The 18,381-nt window shown below is 42.1% G+C and overlaps 1 protein-coding gene across 2 annotated transcripts in view; it reads right to left on the bottom strand.

Moving 5' to 3' along the window:
• Positions 1-18,381, bottom strand: part of SCLT1 (sodium channel and clathrin linker 1) — a 317,891-nt gene that overhangs the window by 73,367 nt on the left and 226,143 nt on the right. For both annotated transcript variants that reach the window (XM_075348629.1, XM_075348639.1), the window contains 2 exons: positions 15,070-15,168; positions 6,129-6,200 (listed from right to left, as the gene is read on the bottom strand). In XM_075348629.1, the coding sequence (XP_075204744.1) occupies positions 6,129-6,200; positions 15,070-15,168 (171 nt within the window). The remainder of the gene's footprint in view (positions 1-6,128; positions 6,201-15,069; positions 15,169-18,381) is intronic.

Here is an 18,381-nt window from a genome sequence, read left to right as displayed (position 1 = left end):
GAATTCTTAATAGTCTAGCTCTATTCACACCGCACTAAATGAAAGGAAGAAAAAGAAAAACACATTCATCCAAAGATTTTACCGACATTTCTCAAATTATCCCTTAAGTGTTAAATGCTACTATTTGCATTTAATGAGCACTAAATGCTACTGAATTATCAGGACGTTCACTGACGGTAGAATCATTTCGCTTGCACTGAAGAGCGCCATGCCATCATTCACAAAAACAGAATGTGCTGTTAATCACACTTAATTTAAATAGGAGATTTGCCAATTACAAAAGGCAAAATCTGCAATGTGACTCTATAGAAGAGCGGTAATGATCAAATCTGTTCTTACTTGACAAGTTAGAGAACATTAACTCATCGAACATATCAAGGGAAGAAGATTCAGCTTCATATTCATACTTAACCTCTATCAGACATAGTGTTTTTCTTTTTTTTGCGCTATAGTATTTTCCTGCCTATATATATATATATATATAACAAAGGCAAGGCAATGTCCAGCAATAACAGGAGAAATCCAGGATGCTGTTAAAAATTCTTTCACTTTATTCATGAATCCATAAAAAAATACAATGGTCCAAGCCATTCAAAACAGCATTCAACGCAGGAAAATAGCGCAGATAGGACATTTTCCTGCGTTAAATGCTGTTTTGGATCGCTTGGACCATTGTATTTTTATGGATTCATGAATAAAGTGAAAGAATTTTTAACAGCATCCTGGATTTCTCACGTATATAGATATATATATATATATATATATATATATATATATATATATATATATATATACACACACACACACTTAGTGTGTCCACCCATATCCTGTCCACCACCATTAACTTGAGAATGGCGGCAGCTATTAGGCATAGAAGTGGTGTCTAGATCCAGTAAAGTAGCCATGCACTGCGCAATGAAACCACCTATAGCGCCACCTGGTGGAAAACAACGGAGTTAGCATTTTATCTTGAAAATGGAACGAGATAGAGAAAAAAAAGTGAACTAAAAAAATTGTAGGGCATCATCAATTCATTACAAATAGACACCTTGCATACAGAAATTCTATGATTAGATCGTGTAAAACTCACAAGGCTGCGGACGTGAAGCGATACCTCATGGAGACCTTCCTACAAGTCATTGGGTATGCTGGCTGTGTGGAGTGGCCTCCACGCTCACTTGACCTGATCCCATGGGACTTCTTTCTGTGAGGTCACATCAAAAAGCAGGTGTATGCGACCCCTCCACCAACATTGCAGGACCTACGACGACGTATCATAGATGCTTGTGCAAACGTGTCACCTACCATATTGCACAACGTGCAGCAAGATTCTAAAAATATAATTTAATTCTGCCACTAGCTCTGCCTGTGATGGGATCTTTGTTTGTTTCCAGAATCTGGGGATTAGCCCTCTGGCGCCTGACAATTTTTGTGCCTGATCAGACTCTTTTTGTATTTTTAAATTGAAAAGTTGCACAGTGATAGGTGGGCCAGGCTTGGAATTGGGCTTACTTTGGATGTTGAGAGCTTGTTGATGAGAGCAAAGACAGCCCCCCAAAAACCCTTTATGAGAAGGCAGGACCACCATATATGGACATAAGAACCCCTGTGACACTCGCATCTCCAGCAGGTATCCGGAACTGAAGGGAAGATATTGTTAATGGTTGCAGAGCATCTATACCATCTCAAGAGTATTTTATAGCTCTTCTCCTGTGTCAAGGAACATAAGGAAGACTTATGAGAGAAGAGCAGTATTTTTGCACGTTCTTCAGAGAAAGCTCTACCAATGTAAGTTTCCCATCTGGAAAAGAAAGTAATCTGAGCGCTATTCTCTGTACGGGCTTCAAGGAAGATTCCGTACAACATCGAAACTGTGTGATCTGGAGGGTCCTTTGTCAGGCATAGGGTCTTGTATGAGGTGGTAGCTCTGGAAAATGCACTCTGGGGAGTCAAGGATCTAATAAAGCTCCTTATTGGCTTCTAAAAGAACCAGGCGCCCGGAGGGGCAGGAGAATTTGTAAAGAAGTGTGACACTTGTATAAACCAAGAGGCGCATACGTAGTCCATCATGATCGGTCGTTCGTTCTTAAGGGGGCTTTACACGCTACGATATCGTCAATGTTTTATCGTCGGAGTCACGTCGTTAGTGATGCACATCCGGCGTCATTAACGATATCGCAGCGTGTGACACTTATGTGCGACCTAAAACGATCGCAAAAGCGGCCAAAATTGTTTGCTGCGGAGAGGTCATCCTAAAACAAAAAATCGTTTACCTCTCATTAGTGATGTTGTTCCTCGTTCCTGCGGCAGCACACATCGCTGTGTGTGACACCGCAGTAACGAGGAACATCTCCTTACCTGCCTCCACCGCCAATGCGGAAGGAAGGAGGTGGGCGGGATGTTACGGCCCGCTCATCTCCGCCCCTCCGCTTCTATTGGACGCCTGCCGAGTGACGTCGCTGTGACGCCGAACGACCAGCCCCCTTAGAAAGGAGGCGGTTCGCCGGCCAGGGCGACGTCGCAGGGCAGGTAAGCCGGGGGACGGGGGAGCGCGATTTTGTGCGCGACGGGCAGCGATATGCCCGTGTCGCACAAATGATGGGGGCGGGTTCGCACGCTAGCGACATCGGTACCGATATCGCTAGCGTGTAAAGCCCCCTTTACGCTTGTGCAAAAAGATTTTACTGTCAATACCTTCTGGGAAGGCAGGGTTATCGTACAGGGGCGTTAGGCGGTCCGGGACCGAGGAAAAATGCAGGGCCTTCGACCCGTATCTCACAAACCTGATTAAGGTTTTCTACAAGGAGTGATGGAGGGTCCTGGTCTGTTCCAACTGTAGGAGGGGACCAGAGCCGGGCCACGGGATCAAACTCAGATCTCGCGTGTTCAATATCTATCCACTTCTTCTAGCCTCCTCTATAGAACAGATACAGGACACATGTTCCTAGAGAAGCCAGACGGTATAGGTGGAAGTCTGGAAGACCCACTCCTCCAGTCATCTTGGATTGGCTAAGCAGCAGGTATGAGACAAGTGGACGCCTATTTGCCCAAATAAATGTATTTATCATGGATATTAGACAGGAGAAATAGGAAGCTACGAGCCAGAGCAGAATAGTTTGGCAATAGTACAGAAGTGTGGGTAGGAGACTGGAGATCCATTTTAATTGCATTTATCTTACCAAACAACGACAGGGATAGGTTTCTCCATTTCCCGAGGTCTCGCTCTATGGTCGACAGCATGTTGGAATAATTTAGGCTATATAGGTTAGATGGGTCTGATGGGATTTTAACTCCCAGATAGGTGAGTGAATCTTTTTGCCATCTAAATGATGAGGCTTGCAGCTGATGATTTGTAAAGGGGTAAGAAAAATGTTAATTTTGAAAGAGGGTTTTTTACTATTTTATTTCAAATGACATTTTTTTTTCGGTGTTTGTGTTTATTTCTTTTCACTTACAGATTTGTAATGGGGAGGATCTCATAGACGCCACCATTACTAATCTAGGGCTTAATGGAAGCTGGTAGCTGTTATTAACGCCTTATTACCCCAATTGCCACTGCACTAAGCAAATGGGAAAAGGCGGGTAAAGATGAAACAATCTTGGCTGGCTGCAGGCTGGGGGGTTCCAATAACCATGGGCTCTCCAGCCTCAGAATACTAGCTCCCAGCTGTTGGCTTTATCATGGCTGGGTATCAAAATTAGGAGAGACTGCAGGCCGTTTTTTAAAAAAATATTTATTTAAATAATAATAAAAAAAAAAAAAAAAGCCGCATGTGGTTCTTATTTGGATACACGGCCAAAATAAGCCTGTTGACATATGCTTTATCGTGACTGGGTATCATAATATGAGGGGACCCTACGTCAATTTTTGTATTTATTTATTTCTTTTTACACCAATCTAGACGCAGACAGCCCTTCTGATTGAAAGCAGTAAAAAACGCTGTCACACAGGTTGGGAGTGCTGTCTGACTGCAACCAATCAGAAACGCGGGGATTGCCGGTGGGCTGGGGAAGCAATGCATATGCATGAAAGTATTGAGCGGCCCCGAAGATAGAGTGAGCAGTCCCGGAAGCAGTGTACAGTGTTTTTTTTACCCAGGTGGCCGGACCCAGGTCGTTACCAGGAGTTCCCTAAGAACTCCAGGTCTGGGGTTGGTGGCTCGAGTTCTTTTGAACCCACGCAAAAACAGACTTTTACAGTCTGGGTCTGTCCATTACTAGCGGCAAACAAAAAAAAAAATGCATTTCTGGAGTTTTTATTTTTTTTACCATTATAGCATCTACCAATCATGATAATTCATTTTACTTTTTGATAAATTGTAGTTTCACTAAAGTAGGAATACCACACCTGTAAAATAAATAATAAATTACAAATAAAATAAAAAATAAATAAATTATATTATCTCTCTCTCTCATTATATATATACAAAGCAAGAAGGCCTGCGGAGACACCATCACATGTTTCTCAACGCTGGCAGGAAACTAGCCAGGTCTTTCACCGGGAAGGAACAACCACGGGAAGGGCAGTCTCCAGTCAAGGAGACCACCTATGCCAAACATGGTATCCATCCACAGACAGCCGTTTCGGGGTATTTGCCCCTCATCAGTGTGGAGTAGGAATCTGGCTAGTGGGACATTGCCTAGTAAAAGACTATGTGAGCAAGGATGGTTGACCTTAGGGAGATCAACATCCACCACTGCGGAGACACCATCACGTGTTTCTCAACGCAGTGATTCTAGAGCAATGCCCCCTGGGAAATATTCAAAGCAAGAAGGCCTGCAATGTCCCACTAGCCAGATTCCTACTCCACACTGATGAGGGGCAAATACCCCGAAACGGCTGTCTGTGGATGGATACCATGTTTGGCATAGGTGGTCTCCTTGACTGGAGACTGCCCTTCCCGTGGTTGTTCCTTCCCGGTGAAAGACCTGGCTAGTTTCCTGCCAGCGTTGAGAAACATGTGATGGTGTCTCCGCAGGCCTTCTTGCTTTGAATATTTCCCAGGGGGCATTGCTCTAGAATCACTGCGTTGAGAAACACGTGATGGTGTCTCCGCAGTGGTGGATGTTGATCTCCCTAAGGTCAACCATCCTTGCTCACATAGTCTTTTACTAGGCAATGTCCCACTAGCCAGATTCCTACTCCACACTGATGAGGGGCAAATACCCCGAAACGGCTGTCTGTGGATGGATACCATGTTTGGCATAGGTGGTCTCCTTGACTGGAGACTGCCCTTCCCGTGGTTGTTCCTTCCCGGTGAAAGACCTGGCTAGTTTCCTGCCAGCGTTGAGAAACATGTGATGGTGTCTCCGCAGGCCTTCTTGCTTTGAATATTTCCCAGGGGGCATTGCTCTAGAATCACTGCGTTGAGAAACACGTGATGGTGTCTCCGCAGTGGTGGATGTTGGTCAACCATCCTTGCTCACATAATCATTATATATATATATATATATATATATATATATATATATATATATATATATATATATATATATATATATATATATATATTTATATTTATATATATATACACACATACATACATATATATGTATATATATATATATATATATATATGTATGTATATATATATATATACACATACATACATACATAGATACATACATATCTATTATATATATATATATATATATATATATATATATATATATATATATATATATATATATATATATATATAAATAACATTTTTATTTTATATAATCTTTAAAAAAAATCCTGACACTGTTTATGAAAGGAACCTGTACTTTGATTCATCCTACTCAACCCACATCCATGTTTTACTATGAATTTGCAGCTGGGGACAATCAAAGAGGTAAGTCCCCCGCATTGACCGGTCTTTCCATATACATAGATTGTGGGTACCTTTCCATTTAGCCGAGCGGACAAGATCCTGTCCATTGGACTGGACACCTTGTCCCTGGCCAAACTTAACTATGTATGTCTGAATTTTCACACTGCTTCAGAGTAAAGCACAGAAGTTTGTAAAGCAGGAACCAATCTCCGATTCATGCTGCCATGGTTCAGGTGATAGGTTGCCTTTAACAAATCATTATATTTGATAAATACAGAAAGCAGGGTTCACATGTAAAACACAGGTACTTACCCTCTGTAGCACTGAGATGTCGTTAGTCAGCTGTGAAATCTTCACATTACACAACTTTTTGGCACTATCTACCTGAAATAAAAAGGTGTATAAAATGGAGACTCCCAAGGCACAATACATGTATAGGCAACAAGTAACAAATACATTAAAGAACCTTTCATCAGGATTTTATACCCAAACTAATGGCTTGTAAGTATAGGTGTGATGATGATGGATGAATGATGATAGATGAATGATGATGGATGAATGATGATGGATGAATGATGATGGATGAATCATGATGGATGAATGATGATGGATGAATGATGATGGATGAATGATGATGGATGAATCATGATGGATGAATGATGATGGATGAATGATGATGGATGAATGATGATGAATGAATGATGATGGATGAATCATGATGGATGAATGATGATGGATGAATGATGATGGATGATGATGGATGAATCATGATGGATGAATGTTGATGGATGACGATGGATGAATGATGATGGATGAATGAATGATGAATCATGATGGATGAATGATGATGGATGAATGATGATGGATGAATGATGATGGATGAATGATGATGGATGAATGATGATGGATGAATGATGATGGATGAATGTTGATGGATGAATGATGATGGATGATGATGGATGAATCATGATGGATGAATGATGATGGATGATGATGGATGAATCATGATGGATGAATGTTGATGGATGATGATGGATGAATGATGATGGATGAATGATGATGGATGATGATGGATGAATCATGATGGATGAATGATGATGGATGATGATGGATGAATCATGATGGATGAATGTTGATGGATGATGATGGATGAATGATGATGGATGAATGATGATGGATGAATGTTGATGGATGAATGTTGATGGATGAATGTTGATGGATGATGATGGATGAATGATGATGGATGAATGATGATGGATAAATGATTATGGATGAATGATGATGATTGATGAATGATGATTGATGGATGATGATGGTGAAATTCTTACCTTTCTTGTAGAAATCTGTTTTGTCATTTCAAAGAAATCTGTCATTGACATTGCATAGTAATGATCCACAAGTGCAGTTAGTTTGGACAATGCACTTGCAGCTCTCCTGCCTCTGTCCCTATTCCCTGCCTTCTCTGACTGACAGGTCACTATTTGTGTCTTTACAGAGATCTCATCATGCCAGCACTGTCCGTGTCCGAGGCAGTGTACGTGCAGATCTACACTGGATCTTGTGTCATCATGAGGACATTACTGTGGCATAGTCTAAGGTCTTGGAATGGAAAGCAGGTCACAAGAGTCACCTGTTAGTCAGAGAAAGGCAGGAGAGCTGCAAGTGTTATATGTCCTACTCCTTGAGGCATGTCAGCACACAAGTTCAATGATGGATTTGTTTAAAACGATGAAAAATATTTCTACAAGAAAGGTAAGGATTTTCTCATCATTAAAGGGAATCTGTCAGCAGGTTTTGGCTACTTCATCTGAGAGCAGAATGCAGCACAGCTGAAATAGCTGTCCTGCCTACACCAGGCTCTGTATGTACATTTCTATAGACTAATTGTGATCTGCTAATCACAAGAAGGGCGGAGTCGGACAACTTGGCAGGGCCAGCTAGTCACAGCAATGATAATGTCCTAGTAATAAAACACTCAGTTTAAGTAAGCATGTGACACCTCATTGAATTATGTGTTTTAACCCCTACAGCAAAAACCTGCTGACAGATTCCAGTTAAAGCTGTCATTAGTTTAGGGTATATAATCCTGGTGACAAGTTCCCATTAATTAAAACAGAGAGGAAGAAATGATACACTGAATTTTAGATCAAAAAGTCAAATACACTAGATAGTAGGTGTGATGGCTTGTAGCCCATCCTCCATCCTAGCTGAAATGATGGGTTTTGAACATTTTGTGGGTAAAAGTGGATATCTCCACCCATCTTCATCGAGGTGCTCAGTGGTATGTTGCCATAATATTATGGACTAGGGGGCACTATTTTTCCTTGTAGAGATGGTCAAGCTGGTTTATGGTGATAAATAGGCCAGTAAATCCATGGAAGTAAGCAAATTAGCTTTCTATGAATGGGACGCGGGTTAGCACAAGGGAGCAGCTTTAGCTCTTGGAGGAGAGGTGAAGATGTACACTGCATAGTGTCTCTGTATATACACTGCTCCTATGATTTGCCTTATTATATAGCATTTATATAATATATACTCCATACACTATATAGTAATGGTAGCCTTACAGCAGTTCTCTGCAATTAAATCACTTATTAGCATATTTTCTCTAAGAAGCTGTTTACATATCTCTAAAGTCCATTTTGCTGTGTAACAGAAGCATTTTATTAAATGGTTGTGTACGGTGAAATATTTTTTTTTTACGTTTAAGCCCAGATAAAAGGATTAAAAAGGATTATAATATTAAAATAACAAGCAGCAGAGAAAGACTCTATGTAAATAAAGAAAATGTCCTAAAATGAAAACTCTATATACTGTGGAAGGCTACTGCTCCTCTATATACTGGCTATACTTCTGTACTGTGTGTACAGGTGTCCACCAAATACCACGTCCAAGTATTGAAGAAGAAGCAGATCTGCCACATTGGCAAAGTAAAGCAGGGTGGGGTTATTAGTCTTGTTTAGCGGACACATCTACATGTTGGGTGGTCTTCTGACTCTGCCAAAATATTACACGGCCCACAGACTCTGGACTGTAAAATGCTTGACCACCGAAAGCAGTAAAAAGGTTTTATAGAACAGTTAAAAAATAAAAAAACAACAACCTTTTTCTGCCTTAAAAGACCTCAGGCTATAGCACACATATCGAGGGGAATTGTGCCCATTTCCAGAACTGTGCAAAATATCATATAGTAGGACGTGTTTGGGCTACAAATTTATTTAATTAATTTAAATTTATTTATTTAATTAATTTATTTTAGTTAGCCATTAAAAGGTATCACAAGATTATAATTTTGTTCCTCCCACTGAGAACATTCAATAATTGGGCTACAAAAAAACATTTTGTTATTTTAAAGGCTGTATCCCCTTGTCATATGGTCTATGTCCCATGTAAAATATATTACTGACACTACATAAATCACCTTGTGTATTTAAAGGGAATCTGAGAACAGAATAATATAGGGGTAGAGACCCTGATTCCAACAATGTATCACTTACTGAGATGCTTGCTGTTGTTTTGATAAAATCACTGCTTTATCAGCAAGAGATTATCACTAAAGGACTAGTATACCTGCTGCCATGTAATCCTCCATATTCATGAGCTCTGTATAACCAAACCCCCATAACTAACAGCTCTATGCCTATCCACAGTAAAGATGCCAATCAGTGATGTGGGCAGGGTAATACACAGTTCAGCATTCAGAAAAATTGTAAATCTGCAGCAGATAAAACAGGGATTTTAACAAAACTACTGTAAGAAGCTCAGTAAGTGATATACATCTGTGGCTGGAATCAGATTCTCTACTTTATGCTCCTTCAGATGGGTTAGTAAAAACCTGGTAACAGATTCCCTTTAAGGCTATGTACACACAGAGTTTTTTGAGGTGGTAAAAAAACTGAGTTTTCTAGTGCAAGCCTGTAAGGCCTGGAAAGTTACTTGTACTATTTGCTAATTCTTAACCGATTATATTGAAATTTGATCATCGTGAATACAGATTACTGATAACATATCTTTGTCATTTATTGTTTTGCAGAAAGATTTACATACTATAGGAATTGCAGGTTAGAACGCCGCCTTGGTGAACTGGGCACAAATTATACTCATCGGATGGTGTGGTTACCGCTCAGTGAGGTCATAGTGATGGAAAATGTACCACTGGATAGGAAATACCTTGCAGATTACTGGGGTCTGAGCATCGAGACCCCATCAATCACAAGATCAGGGGTGAAGAGTCCTATTTTGAATTAAGCAGTGGTCAAGCAAGTGTACTATGCTTCTTTAAAGTCTATGGGACTCCTGGAGACAGCCGGGCACTGTACCTGCCTCCATCAGTCCCATAGACTTAGAATTGAGCACCGCAAGAACAGAGCTGATCAATTCAAACATGGGACACTTGTCATTATGATTAGTGAAGACCCCAGTGATATTCTGTGAATAAGTGATAACTTGGACCCTAGGAATTGTATGGGATATGATGAGCATAGCTGCTGTCCTCCTGAAACAGCTCCACTCCTGTCCACAGTTTGTGTGTGGTACTGCATTTCAGCCCCAATTACTTCAATAGGGCTGAGCTCTGATATCAGATGCAGCCTATGGATAGGAGTGGTGCCATCTCTGGAAGGAAAATGGGCATCAGGTACCACCCTCTTAACATTGGATCATCATAGCACAAGGACCACTAATTGTTCCATGTGCATAGCCTAAGGGGTACTTTGCACACTGCGACATCGCTAGCGATCTCGTTAGCGATGTGAAATTCTAGATCGCAAGTGCGATCTTTCGAGATCGCACATAGGTCATTTTACGCATGTGCGTCACTTGCGATCTAGAATTTCATATCGCTAACGAGATCGCTAGCGATGTCGCAGTGTGCAAAGTACCCCTTATACTTGACTCTTACTTTTCACGCTACTTTCTTAACGGCTTTGTCTTTCAGAATCAGCATTTTCTATTAATTTTCAGATAGTAGAAATGTTCTACTTCTGTTTCCTGTATTTTTAATTTTTGCACTTGTAAAACAATCTATAAATAATGAGTGAAATACAATGTAGAAGTAAGTGGCTTTCCGAGTGCTGATTATGTACAATTTCCAGTTTGGTGTCTCAGGACAGCACTATGGGAAAATGGACTCATTGTAAAAATATTTGGACTGCACAAAAACCATAAAATGAACTTTCTCATCATTGCCAGCCCTGCGTGCAGTACTTTGTAGCTTTAATATTTAATGAGATGGCTGCAGACATCAGAATCTGCACACTCGCAAAGTTCCCCTCTCCAAGGAATTTGGGTAAATCTTTGCCTCATTATCATTAGAAGGTACATCGGTTACAACAACGCAGATGACCCTCTGGAAGCCGAGCTCGTGGGTGACTGACAATGGTGGAGGACGGATCTGGTTATTTCAGCACTGTATTTTATCATTGCAGACTGTTAGCTGTAACATTATGTGATTCACACTTTAACCACCGAGATCGAGGCCTCTATACTCGTGTTAGCAGATTTCACTTCCAAATCTATGAGCAATAACTAAGCAAGTACGGGAAAAACAAGCTCAAATATCTCCTGCTTTTACAATATTTTATCAGGTATACTTCATTTCTTAATCAGTTACCGGATCCGTTTCCCATAGACTCCCATGTTAAAAAAAAAAAAAAAAAAGAAGGAAATTCTGCAAAAAATCGTTTTTTTCAAAACAAAGTTGTGTTTACAGACCTTTTTACCAACGGATGGCTGCTGGATCCTTCTAACGGATGAACGTAGCCTAATCCACGCTCTATATTGTTTAGGCTAGCAAATTTCTGATGGATATTCATTTTACAGTGAAGTGTCCGGAATTATTAGTGGCATCTAGTCACAAACCCATCCAGTCGGCTATTGACTGACCTCCCATAAAAAAAAAAATTGTCAAATAATCCAGGAGACTCCAATTAAGAGCGAAGAGGAGGGGGAGCTGATGATAATTCAGGACACTTGACTGAAGAATGAATGTGTAGTGGACCCTTAGAGGAATTGTCCAGGACATGGATATTGAAGGCCTATTCTTATGTTAGGTCATTATAGTTCAGATTAGGGGGGTCCAGCACAACCAATCAGCTGTTAGTAATCTTGTGGTAGTCAGGATATGACCGTGTATAGTGCCGGACACCACAGCTCCATACACTGTGCAGTGGCTGTTCTGGAGTAACGCAATTTCGCTGCCAGTGCAGTGAATACGCAGAGTTGTTTGTCCACCCCTTTTTTGAGGTTTCACCACAGGTTGTCAATGGAAAAAGTTGCTCTGGAAGGATGCTTAGAGACAATTGGCAGTGTTCTTATGCAAAATTGTGAGTGAGCCCACTCCCTTGGATGAAAAGCCTCACATGTGAATGGAGTGCTTTACTACTAACATGACACAAAACTCATGGTAGATCCCACCTTTTCTTCTCCCAGACGATCATTCTACCAGATGTCCTTCACAGTCTGAAGGGGTTATTAGCAGACAAAATATCTTTGCCTCAGTCCTCTGCAGTTCAATCCCTGGACTTTCTGCAGAATTTCTCTGATAAAGCTGAAGCTCTGATGAACAATTTGGAATATCTGGGAGAAAGATTGTCTGGAGAAAAGGTGAGCACTATCACGAGAATTTTAGTGGCCTTTCCAGAGGATGTTACGTTTACTTCGAAACGTGTTGAACAAACCACCTTTTATTTTCAATTCTGCTTTTCTATTGGACTCCTTTACCGACAGCAGCGCAGGATTAACCTCACTCTTAAGCCGGGGCCACACGGAGCACTAGTGCGATGCTCGCCTGACACTCGGCTCGCGCTGGCAGCACAGCAGGAGCCGAGTGTCATGCTAGTTTCCATGCGACTAAGGTCTGACTGTGCGAGCGGACCTCAGCTGCGGGGGGCGGGCCGGCGCTGAGGAGGGGCGGGCCGGCACGGAGGAGGGGAGGGATTTTTCTCGCTCTCTCCTCCATAGTCGGCTATTGCGATTCTCACTCTGCACGCACGGTACACCGGTGTACCGCAAGTGCAGTGCGATTTTTCTCTTGCCCAAATTCACTTGAAATGGTGCGAGAGAAAAAGAGTATCGCATTACAATCGCAGCATGCCGATTAGGGCTGAGAAAATAATCGCTCATATGTGCTGACACACAGGCTAGAATTGGTCCGAGTGGAATGCGATATTTTATCGCACTCCACTCACACTGATTTTCTCGCCGTTTGGATTAGGCCTTATTCCTGTCTTCCCTGCATTTTCTACCATGAGTCTTGTGTCATGCCGACAGTAAAGTGTCACAAGACCGTTCATGTGTGGGGGCTTTTCATCCAAGGAGATGGCTCACTCACAATATTGTCTAGGTATGCTGCCATGCACAGAATAGTATTAAACATCCTCCAGGACTTACTTCTCCCAATGATCTGGAGCAGTCTGGAGATGAAGAATGCATTTTCCTGCATGATGGAGACCGTGCTACAAGGGAAAAGGGCTCAAACAAAACAATGGAATTTTAGGTTCATGCTCAGGAAGCTCCCAGACCTCAATCCCACTAAGAAACCATGGTCAATCCTCAAAAGGCGAATCAACAAGCAAAACACAGACATCGTGATAAACTCCAAGCACTGATCAGATGAGAATCAGCCAGGATTTGGCCCAGAAGCAGCCAGGAAAAATTTCAGAAGTCTTGGAAAATAAGGGACAACACTGTTGAATTTTTGTATTAATGTATTTGTCATTAAAAGTTTAATAACTTCTGGAATGGTTATGTACTTCAGTAACCATTGAACTATCACACTAAAGGTCTAAAAACACTGAGGCAGCAAACTGTGAAATATCAAATTTTGTCGGACTCAAGACACTTGGCCACAATTGTCAATCCAGTGCCAAAGAGCTGATAACAGCTGATTAGGTGCCCAGTATCGGATCCCCATCATTCTGATATTGATAACCTATCTTGAGGGGCCCTTTGCACACTACGACATCGCAAGCCGATGCTGCGATGCCGAGCGCAATAGTCCCCGCCCACGTCGCAGCTGCGATATCTTGTGATAGCTGCCGTAGCGAATATTATCGCTACGGCAGCTTCGCATGCACTTACCTGCCCTGCGACCCGCCTCCTTCCTAAGGGGGCGGGTCGTGTGGTGTCACAGCGACGTCACACGGCAGGCGGCCAATAGAAGCGGAGGGGCGGAGATGAGCAGGACGTAAACATCCCGCCCACCTCTTTCCTTTCGCATTGCAGATGGGACGCAGGCAGATGTTCCTCGCTCCTGCGACTTCATACACAGAGATGTGTGCTGCCGCAGGAACGAGGAACAACATCGTACCGTAGCTGCAGCCAAAATAATTAAAATGATCGACACTACACCGATCATACGATACCATCGCTTTTGTGCTCGGTAATCGTAGTTAAAACGATTTACACACTACGATGTCGAGAGCAACGCCGGAAGTGCATCACTTTTGATTTGACCCCACCGACATCGCACCTGCGATGTCGTAGTGTGCAAAGGGCCCCTAAGAATAGGCCATCAACATCAAAGTCCTGGACATCCCCTTTAAGGATTCAGCAGCGAGAATCTCAGTTTTGCTCAGTTTTATGCTTAAGTTATGAAAGCAAACAAGGAAATGTCTGAACTTGTTTCCTCGGCACCTATTTAGCAGTTTTCAGAGTTTATAGAAAGGAAATCTGCTGACAGATTCCCATAAAATGGCATATAATGTAGGTCAACGGTAGCGTGACTAATAGGCGGAGGCACGGTCTTGCCAGCTGTCCTTTAACATAAGCATGCTGTTTGAGAACACATATCCGTTCCCAAGTGCAGTACTATGTGTATGTATAAAAAGGCTATATAAAACCAAAAAAGTGCACAAAAGCCTATCTTCTAACATTAAAAGAAATTGTTTGGGGATAGTGTTATCCACCTGTAAGACTGATATGGCATATGTACTTTACTGTTATTATTTCCGTCCTCACTGATCTCCCTTATTAGAAACGCTATACTTATGAAAATTGTAATAACGCTTACTTAGCGCTCATTAGCACCTATGATTTATACAGTGCCACCATAGTCTGCGGGCATGTACAGAGAGCTGGTTTCTCCCTGGATAGGGCTGACAAGGTATTTCCCTTTGTGAGGGATCCTATAGCTGAGATGTGAAGACTGCACGATGGCAGGATGGAGGATCTGAGCAGAGTTCAGACCGGTGATAACCTGTCACAGCTCACTGACGGCACTACAAGTGACCCATGTGAGCTCGGACATCTCTACCTCTTTCCTTGTTCTTGTAGCAGCTTCGTGAATTATCTTAGAAATCGCCTGCTGCATCGTTTCAATTTCTTCCTCCTTTTGCTTTTCTCGAAGAAGTGCCTGCAAATGACATGGACATTCAAATGATAAGACACATTATATATTACACAGAGCCACAACGTAAAGCACAAATATCGTTTTATCTTATACTGTACTGAAGAAATGCAGAGAAGTAATGATGGCTCCCAGCCAAGAAGCCATTACATCTCTGAAAGTAAGAAAAAGCACATGTCTGGATAAAGATCTGCATAGAGCTTCCAATTTGCATTACGGGGGCTTGTAAACCATATGGGGGTGGGTGTTACAATCTGAACTCCTTGTGGGAATAATGGACACTCATTCCTATTAATATAATAGGCACTGAAATGAATCCTGATCTGCCAGCGTCATGTTATAGAGCCGGAGTAGCTGAAAGGATTAATATATAGGTTTATTATAATTGCTCTGCTTATTTTCAGCTTAGCAGTCAAGGGGGCAGTGACTGACACTGTGTGCACACTCATACAGGGAAGACTGTCAATCACTCACTAGGACCGCCCACTGGACTGTTACGCTTCAAATAAGAAGTGATTTTAATTAAACAAATTTCAAGTTATACTGGAACATTTTCCCCAAAACAATTTGCTCATCTTCCTCCGCTCAATAACAGGATGCCCACAGATTGCACAGCATTTCCAAGCTGACAGGTTCCCTTTAATATTATTTGCTTGACACAAGGCGCTCATCAGTAAAATATCTATAGCAATCTGTAAGATGAAGTACGGACCACAACAAGTCACCCCCTTAGTGTCCCATGCAAGGGATTATGCATCCAAATATACCATGTTTTTCTTAACAAACGAGTAATGTTTAGGCCACATATCTAGATTTTCTCCAAAAAGTTCTGGATCCTATGAGACTTTCCTGCATTGTTTAAACTGTCCTGGGAGGTCAGTGGCATGTTACGATGTCAGCAATGCAGAGAATGCAATGGTGGAGCAGAGTGCTATTGGCTCCCTGCTTCATCATTTAGCTTGGGTCTTGGCACAGCAGGTGTGATGAAGTTCACATACTGTATGTGTAGTGGTGGCATCATAGTATGAGGGTACTTTGGGGGCATCTTACTGTGTCAAGTGCCACAGGGGGACATTATAATTTGTGGGTGCATTATAAAAACATGGAGTATTGTGGGAGTATCATACTGTACAGGGCAGCACTATAGGGAATTCATAATGTATGGAAGCATCATAATGTGTGGGGCAGTATGGGGGGGGCATCATAATGTGAAGCGTACTGTGGAGGAGTCATATTGTTTTGAGTGGCACTTTGGGGACATCATAATAAAGTATGGTGAGCACTGTGGGAGGGAATGCTATGTGGGGGCATCTTAACATTGTGGGGTATCTTAACATTGTTTGTGGTTGGGTGCACTGTAGGGGTATCACACTGTGTGCATGTGAGGGCATCTTAACATTGTTTGTGGTTGGGTGCACTGTAGGGGTATCACACTGTGTGCATGTGTGGGGCAGTATAGGGGGGCATCATAATGTGAGTGACACTGTGGAGGAGTCATACTGTGTTGGGTGGCACTTTGGGGACATCATGAAGTATGGGGAGCAATGTGGGAGGGAATGCTCTCTGGGGGCATCTTAACATTGTTTGTGGTTGGGTGCACTGTAGGGGTATCACACTGTGTGCATGTGTGGGGCAGTATAGGGGGGCATCATAATGTGAGGGACATTGTGGAGGAGTCATACTGTGTTGGGTGGCACTGTGAGGACATCATAAAGTATGGGGAGCACTGTGGGAGGGAATGCTTTGTGGGGTCATGTTACATTGCTTGTGTGTGGGTGCATTGCAGGGGTATCACACTGTGTGCATGAGTGGGGCATCCTTGAGACACCATAATGTGTCTGGGAGCATCAAACTGAGTGGTGGGCAAGAAATGAGTATCTGCCTGCACAGGAAAACTGAAGGGCTTCATTTATACCACTAGGTCTATGTGGGCACATAAAAAGGACTGGGCGAGATTAGGGTTGTAGCTTAGTTAAAGAAATTGCACTCTTTCCTGTCTATAAGAGTCAGGAGGTGTACGCCTAACAGAAGCTCTCCTCTCAGCTACTACAATATCACGATTGTGGGACTGTGTGCAATACAGGACAAGGCGGCTATTTAACACATGCAAATTTAAAGAAAGAAAAATATGAATACAACTTAGGTCAGCAACAAACTTCCCGCAGCTTGCAATTTCTGACCTCCGTTGAACAAGAAGGTTTCATTTACTATTGGGCAAGAGCCAAAAGTCTGGTGTTCTACAGTAGACTGGGTAGCAATTACGTAAATTGGAGTGACACTAACATAAGATCCCATGCTAGGAAACACATTAATTATTTAATTAACGCCCGAGTGTCAGCAGGCATCAGCTAATGCACAAACAAAGTGACATAATGTCTATATGAAATAGATTAACAAACTGTTCCTGCAATTACAGATGCAAAACATGCTTCATCATGGTCTGTTTAACTCACATTTCCTTAGCTATGACAGGTTTTTAGAAACGGTGATCTGAAAAGTCAAGATTTCACATCACATGGGGGGGGGGGGGGCAAGACCAGTGCTACAAAAGAGCAAAGAAACCTACAAACTTCAGTCACTACAATGCTATGTTAAGTGCCACAGGCAACACAGTGTTCAAGGTTTACCGTACATATTTATTCGATTTACTAATGTATCAAAGTTATGCATTTTCCAGGACGTGATCTACTTTGTGAGGTTATCTGTAAATTTAATAAATTGAGGTGTCAATAATAAATTCTGAAGTGTCTAAGCTTTTGGGTAGGTTCACACAAATACATTTTTAGTCCGTGCACACAGTGGACATAAAAAAAGCAACAATAAGAGGATAATGTCCTCCAAAAATCAAGTATTACTCACAGCAAGTTGGGCTGCAGTGTGTACATCGCCCTGGCCAAAAACTGATGCTCTAGCAGGATACAGCTAAACCCCCACTAAGTGGAGGCACCACAGGTGCAGGAGAAGCAGATCACACACACACCTTCATGGAATGGAGGGGAGGTGACTGCTAGATGATAAAACTGCACACAAGTGGCTTGCATAGAGCGCTGTTCACATGCAGATGACACAGTCACAAACCCGCAGCCTATTAGGTAACGCCCTTCTATTAGATCAGGCGGGCTGCCAAGCCGTACTCCACTGTATATCATGCACGGACAGACACTCTACAATGCAAGGCCCAACAGAAAGGGGCCTGGCTGTATCCTGTACAAACAAAAA

This window comes from Anomaloglossus baeobatrachus, chromosome 1 (assembly GCF_048569485.1).
Source record: "Anomaloglossus baeobatrachus isolate aAnoBae1 chromosome 1, aAnoBae1.hap1, whole genome shotgun sequence".
In the NCBI taxonomy this organism is placed as follows: Eukaryota; Metazoa; Chordata; class Amphibia; order Anura; family Aromobatidae; genus Anomaloglossus; species Anomaloglossus baeobatrachus.
This window is presented reverse-complemented; position numbering and strand designations above follow the sequence as displayed.